The sequence below is a fragment of the Oncorhynchus clarkii genome, chromosome 26, assembly GCF_045791955.1.
Source record: "Oncorhynchus clarkii lewisi isolate Uvic-CL-2024 chromosome 26, UVic_Ocla_1.0, whole genome shotgun sequence".
NCBI lineage: Eukaryota > Metazoa > Chordata > Actinopteri > Salmoniformes > Salmonidae > Oncorhynchus > Oncorhynchus clarkii.
In genome coordinates this window covers 29,668,313-29,681,948 of record NC_092172.1, presented here as the reverse complement: position 1 = coordinate 29,681,948, position 13,636 = coordinate 29,668,313, and the positions used below count along the sequence as shown (strand labels likewise).

Genomic DNA, 13,636 nt, shown 5'->3' with positions numbered 1-13,636 from the left:
CTTTTATCGATGGCGGTTATGATATCGTTTAGTACTTTGAGCGTGGCTGAGGTGCACCTGTGACTGGCTCGGAAGCCGGATTGCACAGCGGAGAAGGTACGGTGAGATTCGAAATGGTCAGTGATCTGTTTATTAACTTGGCTTTCAAAGACTTTAGATAGGCAAGGCAGGATGGATATAGGTCTGTAACAGTTCGGGTCTAGGGTGTCACCCCCTTTGAAGAGGGGGTTGACCGCGGCAGCTTTCCAATCATTAGGGATCTCGGACGATACGAAAGAGAGGTTGAACAGGCTGGTATTAGGGGTTGCAACAATGGCGGTGGATAGTTTTAGAAAGAGAGGGTCCAGATTGTCTATCCCAGCTGATTTGTACTGGTCCAGGTTTTGCAGCTCTTTCAGAACATCTGTCTGGATATGGGTGAAAGAGAAGCTGGGGAGGCTTGGGCGAGTAGCTGCAGGGGGGGCGGAGCTGTTGGCCAGGGTTGGAGTAGCCAGGAGGAAGGCATGGCCAGCCGTTGAGAAATGCTTATTGAAATTTTCGATTATCATGGATTTATCAGTGGTGACCGTGTTAACTAGCCTCAATGCAGTGGGCAGCCGGGAGGAGGTGCTCTTGTTCTCCATGGACTTTACAGTGTCCCAAAACCTTTTGGAGTTAGAGCTACAGGATGCAAATTTCTGCTTGAAAAAGCAAGCCTTTGCATTCCTGATTGACTGCGTGTATTGGTTCCTGACTTGGTTCCCTGAACAGTTGCATATCGTGGGGAGTATTAGATGCTATGGCAATCTGCCACAGGATGTTTATGTGCTGGTCAAGGGCAGTCAGGTCTGGAGTGAACCAAGGGCTATATCTGTTCTTAGTTCTGCATTTTTTGAACGGGGCATGCTTATCTAAGATGGTGAGGAAATTACTTTTAAAGAATGACCAGGCATCCTCGACTGACGGGATGAGGTCAATATCCTTCCAGGATACCCGGGCCAGGTCGATTAGAAAGGCCTGCTCGCAGAAATGTTTTAGGGAGCGTTTGACAGTGATGAGGGGTGGTCGTTTGACCGCGGACCCATAGCGGATACAGGCAATGAGGCAGTGATCGCTGAGATCCTGATTGAAAACAGCGGAGGTGTATTTGGAGGGCAAGTTGGTCAGGATAATATCTATGAGGGTGCCCATGTTTACGGATTTAGGGTTGTACCTGGTGGGTTCCTTGATGATTTGTGTGAGGTTGAGGGCATCTAGCTTAGATTGTAGGACTGCCGGGGTGTTAAGCATATCCCAGTTTAGGTCACCTAACAGAATGAACTCTGAAGCTAGACGGGGGGCGATCAATTCACAAATGGTGTCCAGGGCACAGCTGGGAGCGGAGGGGGTCGATAGCAGGTGGCAACAGTGAGAGACTTATGTCTGGAGAGGTTCATTTTTAAAATTAGAAGTTCAAACTGTTTGGGTATAGACCTGGAAAGTATGACAGAACTTTGCAGGCTCTCTCTGCAGTAGATTGCAACTCCTCCCTATTTGGCAGTTCTATCTTGACGGGAAATGTTGTAGCTGTATGGAAATCTCAGAATTGTTGGTGGCCTTCTTAAACCAGGATTCAGACACGGCAAGGACATCAGGGTTGGCGGGGTGTGCTAAAGCAGTGAGTAAAAAACTCAGGGAGGAGGATTCTGATGTTAACATGCATGAAACCAAGGCTTTTTCGGTTACAGAAGTCAAAAAATGAGGGTGCCTGGGGACACGCGGGGCCTGGGTTTACCTCCACATCACCCGAGGAAGAGGAGGAGTAGGATGAGGATACGGCTAAAGGCTATCAAAACTGGTCGCCTAGAGCGTTGGAGACAAAGAATAAAAAGAGCAGATTTCTGGGCGTGGTAGAATAGATTCAGGGCATAATGTGCAGGGGTATGGTGGGGTGCGGGTACAGCGGGGGTAAGCCCAGGCACAGAGTGATGATAAGAGAGGTTGTATCTCTGGATAAGCTGGTTATAATGGGTGAGGTCACCGCATGTGTGGGTGGTGGGACAAAGGAGGTGTAATGAGTGGAACTAGGGGTTCCATTGTAAACTAAAACAATGATAACTAACCTAAACAACAGTATACAAGGCATATTTACATATGAGAGAGGCATACAGCGAGGCATAAAGTAAGCACAGGTGTTGATTTGGAGAGCTAGCTAAGACAACAACAACAGCTAATCAGCTGAAACAACAGGTAAAATGGCGATGAATGGGCAGAGGGTTGGTTAACTACACACAGAGCCTGAGTTCGCGGCTGGGGCCAGCAGATAAACAAACAAAAAGAACTATGTAGAGTTTACATTAAGCAGATCTTCCCATCCTGTGTTGTTTTGGACTTTTAACATCTCAAAAGAATCAGAAGAGTAACCATATCCTCTGTACTCTTCACATTGTACTCACAGATGACACATAGCTGGCTTTTGAAGGGGAACAGTAAGCTGAGTGCCCACTCGGCAAGAAAGGACTGAATCTGTCATTTCACACGCAGAAGGAAATCCACACTGGTTGGTCATTGTGCCAGAGTCAGCCAGACAATAGGTAGGAGGTGGATAAACATATAATTTTGACATGTACATTGAGCTTATGACAGGGACAGTTTTACTGCTGCCGCCAGAGGTAATGTGATGGGAGAGAGATGTCTGATGTTACAGTACTTTTACCATCTGAGGAGCAGGACCTGATGGGGATCTCTCTCTCTCTCTCTCTCTCTCTCTCTCTCTCTCTCTCTCTCTCTCTCACACACTTCTGCTTCAAGTGAGATGATTCCTCCCTCTTTTCCTCCCACTCCTCCTCTCTTCTCAGCTGTTTGACCATTCAGAGGTGTGAAGTCCTGATGTCCACCTGGGGACAGACCTGGAACAGAGCAGCTGTGGTGGTGGTGCAGAGCAGAGCAGAGCAGCAGTTGGGTTGGCTTTAGTGGTGGGGGGGACATAGTGCCTGGCGGCTGGTTGGACGGCTGGTTGGACAACTGGGTGTCTTGGAGGTGTAACAGAAACAATCCCATTAAGGGGTGGATCGCCTTTCACACAGATTACTGAGCATCTGTTAGTCCTACTGGAGGGCCAGGGGCAAGGTCCCCACAGGGCTGGTCATGGCTCCCCCTGTTTCCCTCCATTCCCCAGGGACACATAGAGAGGGCTGGTCAGGGGCTGCTGACAGAAAATGGACAGACTGTTATATTTGATTTTAGATTATAATGATTATAATGTTTTGAGACAAGTCCAGTTTATTCAATTTTACAATACATTTAGGATGAATAATCAATTATACAGAGATATTTATCCTTCCATTTTTCCTCACCAGGTCTGTAATAATGACAACAAGGACAACACAAGACTATTGTGCATGTCAGAGAGTGTAACCTGATCTTTACTGTACTGTATATCTTCCTTATTAACACATACTGTAGAAATAAAAACCAAGAGGCCCTCCCCTCCACAGTCTGTAATGGATTGTCCTCTGGATGACAGGATCATTCGTTTTCAGCATATCTTTGACACGTGTACATTTTCTCACCAGGTGTCATGTCTATCTTGTCACCAAAAAATATCAACAGTTCTCTGAGAGCTTCGGCCATAGACTATAGAGGGGAAGGAATAGAACTGACCAGTTCAAGTGTTACACACTGATCCCATCTGTGTTCAGAGTGCCACACACACACACACACACACACACACACACACACACACACACACACACACACACACACACACACACACACACACACACACACACACACACACACACACAGGTACAAACCAGTGAGTGACGTAAAGGAGCAGCAGAGATGTCACGGAGATGAAACGGAGATGACATGGACACAGTGCCATCAAATGATGGTTAACTGAGTAAGTGTAAATGGTAAATGACGGACGCACATCACACAAAGCATTGCCACCTGCTGTTCCAATGGGCTAATGCTAACGACACACTACTATCTAAAACTAAAAAGGGTTGTGCGGCCATAGGAGAACCGGTTTTGGTTCCAGGTAGGACTCTTTTAGGATTCCATGTAGAACCTTCTGTGGAAAGGGAGGGTTCTACATGGAACCCCAAATAATTCTACCTGGAACCAAAATGTGTTCTTCAAAAGGGTCCTCCTATGGCTTTTTGGTATTAGATAGTAGTAGTGTGTCGTTAGCATTAGCCCATTGGAACAGCAGGTGGCAATGCTTTGTGTGACGTGATGTGCATCCGTCACGGATGAGGTGCGGAGGTGGGAGGACAGACCGTGTCAAAGGGCTGCAGTCTCTAATTAGGTGTGGCGGGACAGTGTGTGTTTCTTCCTATAGGCTCAGTGTTATTGTGTTATCGTGTTCTCCTCTCTGTGGGGCTGGGGCTCTGTGTGTTTCTCTGTCTGTGTGTGATGTCGCCTCTCCTTCTCCCTGGGTGAAAGGTGAGAACTCTGAGAAAGCATTCTGGTCTGCTAGAGAGACCTGACTTGTTCTGCATGCTTGACTTGGGTAGGGAGGGAGAGGAGAGGGGGGAGACAGAAGGGGGAAGGATAGGGTGAGAGAGGGAGAAAGGAAAGCAGGGGGGAGGGGGGAGAAACAGAGAGAGTACAAGGACGACAGAGAGACAGGACAGCGAGTGGAAGAAGGAGGTAGGTACAAAGAATAATGAGATAGGGAAAGAAATAAACAGCGGGATTGAGGAAAGGAGAAGCTCAGATAAACATAGAGAGAGAGGAAGAGACAGAGGGACAGAGGGAGACAGATAGACAGAGGGAGAGCTAGAGGGACAGGGAGAGACAGATAGACAGAGGGAGAGCTAGAGGGACAGGGAGAGACAGATAGACAGAGGGAGAGAGGGAAGAGACAGAGAGCGAATAGACAGAGGGAAGAGATAGAGAGGGAAGAGACAGATAGAGGGAAGAGACAGAGAGGGAAGAGACAGATAGGGAAGAGACAGATAGAGGGAAGAGACAGAGAGGGAAGAGACAGATAGAGGGAAGAGACAGATAGACAGAGGGAGAGAGGGAAGAGACAGATAGAGGGAAGAGACAGATAGAGAAGAGAGTTAGAGAGAGAGAGAAGGGGCAGGCAGACAGAGAGAAGAGGGAAGAGACAGAAGAGACAGATAGAGAGGAAAGAGAGACATAGACAGAGACAGAGAGAGAGAGAGAGAGAGAGAAGATACAGAGAGAAGAGACAGATAGAGAGCAGATACAGAGAGAAGAGACAGATAGAGAGAGGGAAGAGACAGACAAGACAGAGAGAGAGAGAGAGCAGATACAGAGAGAAGAGACAGATAGAGAGAAAGAAAAAACAGATAGGGAAGAGACAGATTGATAGAGAGAAGAGATAGATAGAGGGAGAGGGAGAGACAGATAGACAGAGGGAGAGAGGGAAGAGACAGAGAGCGAATAGACAGAGGGAAGAGATAGAGAGGGAAGAGACAGATAGAGGGAAGAGACAGAGAGGGAAGAGACAGAGAGGGAAGAGACAGATAGAGGGAAGAGACAGAGAGGGAAGAGACAGAGAGGGAAGAGACAGATAGAGGGAAGATACAGATAGAGAAGAGAGTTAGAGAGAGAGAGAAGGGGCAGGCAGACAGAGAGAAGAGGGAAGAGACAGAAGAGACAGAGATAGAGAGAGAGAAGATACAGAGAGAAGAGACAGATTGAGAGCAGATACAGAGAGAAGAGACAGATAGAGAGAGGGAAGAGACAGAAGAGACAGATAGAGAGGAAAGAGAGACAGACAGAGACAGAGAGAGAGAGAGAGCAGATACAGAGGGAGAGAGAGAGCAGATACAGAGAGAAGAGACAGATAGAGAGAAAGAAATAAAAAACAGATAGGGAAGAGACAGATTGATAGAGAGAAGAGATAGATAGAGGGAGAGGGAGAGACAGATAGACAGAGGGAGAGAGAAGAAGAGAGGGCTGTAGCCAGTGTCTGGTCTGGTCTGGCCTAGTAGTAGTAGTAGTAGTAGTAGTAGTATCTGTTTCAGAGGTGCATCCTCTCATGTCACTGGATACAAGAGGAGTGAGCAGAGAAGAGATGAGAACTAAGATGAGAACATCTCCACCTGTATGCATCTTCAGTCTCCACCCCTTACTTATACCCACCACCCACTCTCCACACAGATACTGATCTCAGCTTGAGAATTAAGAGATATTCATACAATATTATTACAGGAACACTGCATTCGGACCCCTTGAAATTTTCCACATTTTGTTAGGTTACAGCCTTATTCTAAAATTGATTAATTGATTTTCCATCATCAATCTACACACAATACCCCATAATGGCAAAGCTAAAACAAGTTTTCAGAAAATATTGCTAATTTATAAAATAAATAAATGAAATATCACATTTACTTAAGCATTCCGACACTTTACTCTGTTGAAGCACCTTTGGCAGCGATTACAGTCATGAGTCTTATTGGGTATGATATGCTCAAGCTTGGCACACCTGTATTCTTCTATGCAGATCCTCTCAAGCTCTGTCAGGTTGAATGGGGAGCATTACTGCACAGCTATTTTCAGGTCTCTCCAGAATTGGTCGATTGGGTTCAAGTCTGGCTGGGCCACTCAAGGACATTCAGAGACTTGTCCCAAAGCCACTCCTGTGTTGTCTTGGCTGTGTGCTTAGGGTCGTTGTCCTGTTGGAAGGTGAACCAACGACCCAGTCTGAGGTCCTGAGCTCAATGGAGCAGATTTTCCTCAAGGATCTCTGTGTACTTTGCGCCGTTCATCTTTCCCTCAATCCTGACTAGTCTCCCAGTCCCTGCCGCGGATAAACATCCCCACAGCATGATGCTGCCACCACCATGGTTCACCTAAGGGATGGTGCCAGTTTTCCTCCAGATGTAACATCTGGCATTCAGTCTTTAGGTGCCTTTCTGAAAGCTCCTGGCAGGCTGTCACGTGCCTTTTACTGAGGAGTGGCTTCCGTCTGACCACTCTACCATAAAGGCCTGATTGGTAGAGTGCTGCAGAGATGGTTGTCCTTCTGGAAGGTTCTCCCATCTCCACAGAAGAATTCTAGAGCTCTGTCAGCGTGACCATCGGCTTCTTGGTCACCACCCTGACCAAGGCCCTTCTCCCCCGCTTGCTTTGGCCGAGCGGCCAGCTCTAGAAAGAGTCTTGGTGGTTCCAAACGTCCATTTAAGAATGATGGAGGCCACTGTGTTCTTGGGGACATTCAATGCTGCAGAAATGTTGGTACCCTTACCCAGATCTGTGCCTCGACACAATCCTGTCTCGGAGCTCTAAGGACAATTCCTTTGACCTCATGGCTTTGTTTTTGCTCTGACATGCACTGTCAACTATGGGACCTTATATAGACAGGTGTGTGCCTTTCCAAATCATGTCCAATCAATTGAATTTACCACAATTGGACTCCAATGAAGTTGAAAAACATCTCAACGATGATCAATGGAAACAGGATGCACCTGAGCTCAATTTCATTTCTCATAACAAAGGTTCTGAATACTTATGTTATTTCATAAAAAAAATATATTTTTAATACATTTGCAAAATGTTCTAAAAATCTGTTTACGCTTTGTCATTAATGGGAATTGTGTATAGATTGATGAGGATTAAAACTTTTTTAAATACATTTTAGAATAAGACTGTAACCTGACAGAATGTGTAAAAGTTAAGACGTCTGAATACTTTACGAAGGCACTGTGGTAGTGAGCGTTGTCATCAAATGAGTTGGAGATGTATTGACAGATTGCTTTGTGTGACATATCTTCAAAATCAGAGAAAGAGAAACTGAACTCACATTCCTTTCACTCCTTCCTCAAATGAACTCAGCTGACACAGTTGTCCGTTTATCTCCCTGAGCATCCACTCCCGTGATGAGTAGACGGGAGAGGGAGGGGAAGGAGGACACAAAAAGTGGAGGGCTTTATAAATAGCAAGCCACTGGAGTGGAGACAGGAGAGCAAAACAAGTTGCTGAACGCTTCATGACTGCTGTCTTCAAAACAACGCAGATGCGCTTTCATTTATGGCCACTCTCTGGGATGGGAGCAGAAAACTCAGGATCGATCCGTGGCCCTTTCTTTCACCTGTTAAGAGCTTTCCTCATAATTGGCTGCTACCGCCGCTGCTGGGGCTGCGTCCCAAATGGCATCCTATTCCCTATATAGGATAAATGCCATTTGGGATGCAGACTACAACTGCTGCCAAAACTCCTGGCGGCAGCTGCATCCTCCGACAAAGCACACTAGTATGTTAAAGTATGTGTAAACCATGGCTATTTTTCTTCCCCTCAGGCTATTGATTTTAAATGAAGTATCAAAGAAAATCTATAGTAATCAACAAATAGAAGGCAACCTGCTGTAGTGTCACATCCAGGGGCTGGGCTTAATCAATTTGGCTGCCTGTCACAACATGTAAGGGTGGAGGGAAGGGAGAAAATGAAGTTTGGAACCTGGATAGAATGGAAAGTGAGTTGTGGGATGGAATGAATCGTTTGTCATTGGAAGAGAGAAAGAGAGAGAGAGCGAGAGCGAGACACACAGAGAGAGAGAAAGAGGCAGAGAGAGAGAAAGAGAGAGAGAGAGAGAGAGCGAAAGCAAGGTTGTATGGAGGTACAGGATAGAGATGACAGGCATGTCCGATCCACACCCCTCCCTTCAAATATATGTTCATCCCCCTTTCCTGGCGTCTCCTCTCTGCCTCTCTCCCTCTCCTCACCTCTCCTCTTTCTCCTCTCCTCTCTCACCCTGTGACGGAGCAGTCACCTTCGGTTGGGTATTCTGGTGTAAAAACATTACAGTATCCCCAGGCTGTGTATCATGTTACCGTCAACCGAGGCCCAATCCAAAGAAACCTGTCCAAAATGCTTAATGAATGTCCTAGTGAACTGTGAAACAGGTAGTCTACCTGCCACCACCTGTCAGCACCTAGCCATCTGTCTCTGCCACAGCTCTCCTTACATACTGCATACCTGAACGTTGAGCCAACGTTGGGGCCACAACGTCGCCCAGGCAGACAGATTTAACGAACCGAAACAGAATGAGTATTTTGGATTGAATGTGTTGATGTGATGGTGGTGTTGTCAGGCAGATTTCCTACTTTGTGTTTTGGGCCAGTTGAATGAGTCATTTACTGAAGGTGTTAACATACTGTAGGTTCTCTGATCATATCAGTCCTTTCAATTAGATGTTCTGTATTAGTTTGATGACATCATTTGATGTACAGGGCTTTTGTACAGACCAATAAATACATAGAGTGGTCTGTTCTACAGTTTTTTATTCATATTTATTTTTACCTTAATTTAACTAGGCAAGTCAATTAAGAAAAATTCTTATTTATAATGACGGTGTAAAGGTTTTCCTCCTCTTCTGAGGAGGAGTAGGAAAGATCGGACCAATGCACAGCGTGGTAAGTGTCCATATTTTAATGAAATCTAACCGAACACTGAATACAAAAGAACAAGAGAAAATAAATGAAAACCGAAACCGTTCTGTATGGTAAAACACAGACACAGAAAACAACTACCCACCACCCATAGTGGGAAAACAGGCTGCCTAAGTATGGTTCTCAATCAGCGACAACGATCGACAGCTGCCTCTGATTGGGAACCAGACCAGGCCAAACACAGAAATACAAAACCTAGAATACACAACATAGAATGCCCACCCCAACTCATGCCCTGACCAAAATAAAACAGAGACATAAAAAAGGAACTAAGGTCAGGACATCACTGTACAGTAGCTAAGTGGCCCGGTTAACTTCTGTACATAAAGTGGTACGGTAATATTATATAATACATGTCAATACTGGAGAAAATATCAAGTTTAGAAAAGGGTCTGCACACTGACCTGACAAAGGGTGAATTAATGTCCTTGTCACGCCCTGACCTTTGATTTGTATGTTTATAGGTTTTGTTTGGTCAGGGTGTGATCTGAGTGGGCATTCTATGTTGGATGTCTAGTTTGTCTGTTTCTGTGTTTGGCCTGATATGGTTCTCAATCAGAGGCAGGTGTTAGTCGTTGTCTCTGATTGGGAACCATATTTAGGTAGCCTGTTTTGTCATTGTGGGTGTTTGTTTATGTGTAGTGTTTGTGTCAGCACATTTTGTATATAGCTTCATGGTCGTTGTTCATTTATTGTTTTGTTTACTTTGTGTTTTTGTCATCCATTAAAATGATGCATTCACACCACGCTGCGCTTTGGTCCGCTTCTTACGATGATCGTGACAGAATCACCCACCACAAACGGACCAAGCGGCATGGTAACGGGCAGCAGCAGCGGCCAGCATCACAAGACTCATGGACATGGGAGGACGAGTTGGACGGAAAAGGACCCTGGGCACAGCCAGGGGAATATCGCCGCCCCAAGAGTTGGAGGCAGTGAAGGCAGAGAGGTGCTGGTATGAGGAGGCAGCACGGCGGTGCCGGTCTCCCCCCTGTCCAGCGCCGCCCAGAGTCTCCCCCTGTCCAGCGCCGCCCAGAGTCTCCCCCCTGTCCAGCGCCGCCCAGAGTCTCCCCCCTGTCCCGCGCCGCCCAGAGTCTCCCCCCTGTCCCGCGCCGCCCAGAGTCTCCCCCCTGTCCCGTGCCGCCCAGAGTCTCCCCCCTGTCCCGCGCCGCCCAGAGTCTCCCCCCTGTCCCGCGCCGCCCAGAGTCTCCCCCCTGTCCCGCGCCGCCCAGAGTCTCCCCCCTGTCCCGCGCCGCCCAGAGTCTCCCCCCTGTCCCGCGCCGCCCAGAGTCTCCCCCCTGTCCCGCGCCGCCCAGAGTCTCCCCCCTGTCCCGCGCCGCCCAGAGTCTCCCCCCTGTCCCGCGCCGCCCAGAGTCTCCCCCCTGTCCCGCGCCGCCCAGAGTCTCCCCCCTGTCCCGCGCCGCCCAGAGTCTCCCCCCTGTCCCGCGCCGCCCAGAGTCTCCCCCCTGTCCCGCGCCGCCCAGAGTCTCCCCCCTGTCCCGCGCCGCCCAGAGTCTCCCCCCTGTCCCGCGCCGCCCAGAGTCTCCCCCCTGTCCCGCGCCGCCCAGAGTCTCCCCCCTGTCCCGCGCCGCCCAGAGTCTCCCCCCTGTCCCGCGCCGCCCAGAGTCTCCCCCCTGTCCCGCGCCGCCCAGAGTCTCCCCCCTGTCCCGCGCCGCCCAGAGTCTCCCCCCTGTCCCGCGCCGCCCAGAGTCTCCCCCCTGTCCCGCGCCGCCCAGAGTCTCCCCCCTGTCCCGCGCCGCCCAGAGTCTCCCCCCTGTCCCGCGCCGCCCAGAGTCTCCCCCCTGTCCCGCGCCGCCCAGAGTCTCCCCCCTGTCCCGCGCCGCCCAGAGTCTCCCCCCTGTCCCGCGCCGCCCAGAGTCTCCCCCCTGTCCCGCGCCGCCCAGAGTCTCCCCCCTGTCCCGCGCCGCCCAGAGTCTCCCCCCTGTCCCGCGCCGCCCAGAGTCTCCCCCCTGTCCCGCGCCGCCCAGAGTCTCCCCCCTGTCCCGCGCCGCCCAGAGTCTCCCCCCTGTCCCGCGCCGCCCAGAGTCTCCCCCCTGTCCCGCGCCGCCCAGAGTCTCCCCCCTGTCCCGCGCCGCCCAGAGTCTCCCCCCTGTCCCGCGCCGCCCAGAGTCTCCCCCCTGTCCCGCGCCGCCCAGAGTCTCCCCCCCTGTCCCGCGCCGCCCAGAGTCTCCCCCCCTGTCCCGCGCCGCCCAGAGTCTCCCCCCCTGTCCCGCGCCGCCCAGAGTCTCCCCCCCTGTCCCGCGCCGCCCAGAGTCTCCCCCCTGTCCCGCGCCGCCCAGAGTCTCCCCCCCTGTCCCGCGCCGCCCAGAGTCTCCCCCCCTGTCCCGCGCCGCCCAGAGTCTCCCCCCCTGTCCCGCGCCGCCCAGAGTCTCCCCCCCTGTCCCGCGCCGCCCAGAGTCTCCCCCCCTGTCCCGCGCCGCCCAGAGTCTCCCCCCCTGTCCCGCGCCGCCCAGAGTCTCCCCCCCTGTCCCGCGCCGCCCAGAGTCTCCCCCCCTGTCCCGCGCCGCCCAGAGTCTCCCCCCCTGTCCCGCGCCGCCCAGAGTCTCCCCCCCTGTCCCGCGCCGCCCAGAGTCTCCCCCCCTGTCCCGCGCCGCCCAGAGTCTCCCCCCCTGTCCCGCGCCGCCCAGAGTCTCCCCCCCTGTCCCGCGCCGCCCAGAGTCTCCCCCCCTGTCCCGCGCCGCCCAGAGTCTCCCCCCCTGTCCCGCGCCGCCCAGAGTCTCCCCCCCTGTCCCGCGCCGCCCAGAGTCTCCCCCCCTGTCCCGCGCCGCCCAGAGTCTCCCCCCCTGTCCCGCGCCGCCCAGAGTCTCCCCCCCTGTCCCGCGCCGCCCAGAGTCTCCCCCCTGTCCCGCGCCGCCCAGAGTCTCCCCCCTGTCCCGCGCCGCCCAGAGTCTGCCGCCAGTCCGTCCCGCGCCACCAGTCAGCCAGGACCTGCCAGAGCCGCCAGCCAGTCCCGAGCTACCCTTCAGTCCCGAGCTGCCCCTCAGTCCAGTGGGGCCCTTTAGTATGGTTGCCAGCCCAAGGTCGGTGGCGAGGGTCGTCGTTCCTAGGAGGCCACAGAAACGGACTAAGACTATGGTGGAGTGGGGTCCACGTCCAGCGCCAGAGCCGCCACCGCGGACAGATGCCCACCCAGACCCTCCCCTATAGGTTCAGGTTTTGCGGCCGGAGTCCGCACCTTGGGGGGGGGGGGGGGGGGGTACTGTCACGCCCTGACCTTAGTTTGCTTTGTATGTTTATAGGTTTTGTTTGGTCAGGGTGTGATCTGAGTGGGCATTCTATGTTGGATGTCTATGTTTGGCCTGATATGGTTCTCAATCAGAGGCAGGTGTTAGTCGTTGTCTCTGATTGGGAACCATATTTAGGTAGCCTGTTTTGTCATTGTGGGTTGTGAGTGATTGTCTATGTGTAGTGTTTGTCAGCACATTTCGTATATAGCGTCACGGTCGTTGTTCATTTATTGTTTTGTTCAGTTTACTTTGTTTTCGTCATCCATTAAAATGATGCATTCACACCACGCTGCGCTTTGGTCCGCTTCTTACGATGATCGTGACAGTCCTGTGATTTAAAGATGTGATTAGAGCACCTGAGTGTGCTGGTGTCACATCACACTTAGCACTTTTCTCTCCACTCAGCCACAGACTGCCTGGTCCAAGTGTCCCCTGCTCCTGCTGTGAAAGTTGGTCTGAATAAAGCTTTACACCCCATCACCTTCACTTATTAGGTGTTTACCTGTGACTTTGTCCCTGCTAGCAGCAGCACTCTAGTGTTCATCAGAAAATGGCCCTCAGGTTGAATAGTCTAATAAAGGGACTGGCACACAGTGTTTGTGTGTGTGTGAACATGCACGCATGCATGCATGCGCGTGTGTATGTGCGTGTCAGCCAGTGGTGAGAGAGTGACAACACGAGGGGCATTCTGTTCCCTGCCACTCAGACACAACCCATGCAGGCCTGCTGCTGTTAAAAGGAAAAAGCTTTTAGAGGTTGTAAATGGCCATGGCGATGGGAGGAATTGTGTGTGGGGGGGGTCCAGGCTGGTGAACACCACCTGGGTGAGATTAGCCATTTTATTGAGGCACATAACCTGTCAAATGCTTTCTCACAGCACGGACAGACCCATGATTACCAAAGACCAGTGAGGTTAAATACTGTGCTGTGTTTCCTTCTAAAATGTGACCCTTTTTCTTCAGTCTTGAAATTACTCTGTTTTTTCTGTAAATGTAC

General features: G+C 51.1%; 1 protein-coding gene across 1 annotated transcript; it reads left to right on the top strand.

Moving 5' to 3' along the window:
• The first annotated feature begins 10,246 nt into the window (after nucleotides 1–10,246).
• LOC139384597 (proline-rich protein 36-like) lies at nucleotides 10,247–12,415 on the top strand. The gene has a single exon (XM_071129423.1). It carries the CDS (start codon nucleotides 10,247–10,249, stop codon nucleotides 12,413–12,415), a length of 2,169 nt encoding a protein of 722 aa, XP_070985524.1.
• Nucleotides 12,416–13,636: the final 1,221 nt, after the last annotated feature.

Excerpts from the sequence above, each read along its gene's own strand:
- LOC139384597 (XM_071129423.1), top strand. The coding sequence starts at position 10,247 with ATGGACATGGGAGGACGAGTTGGACGGAAAAGGACCCTGGGCACAGCC.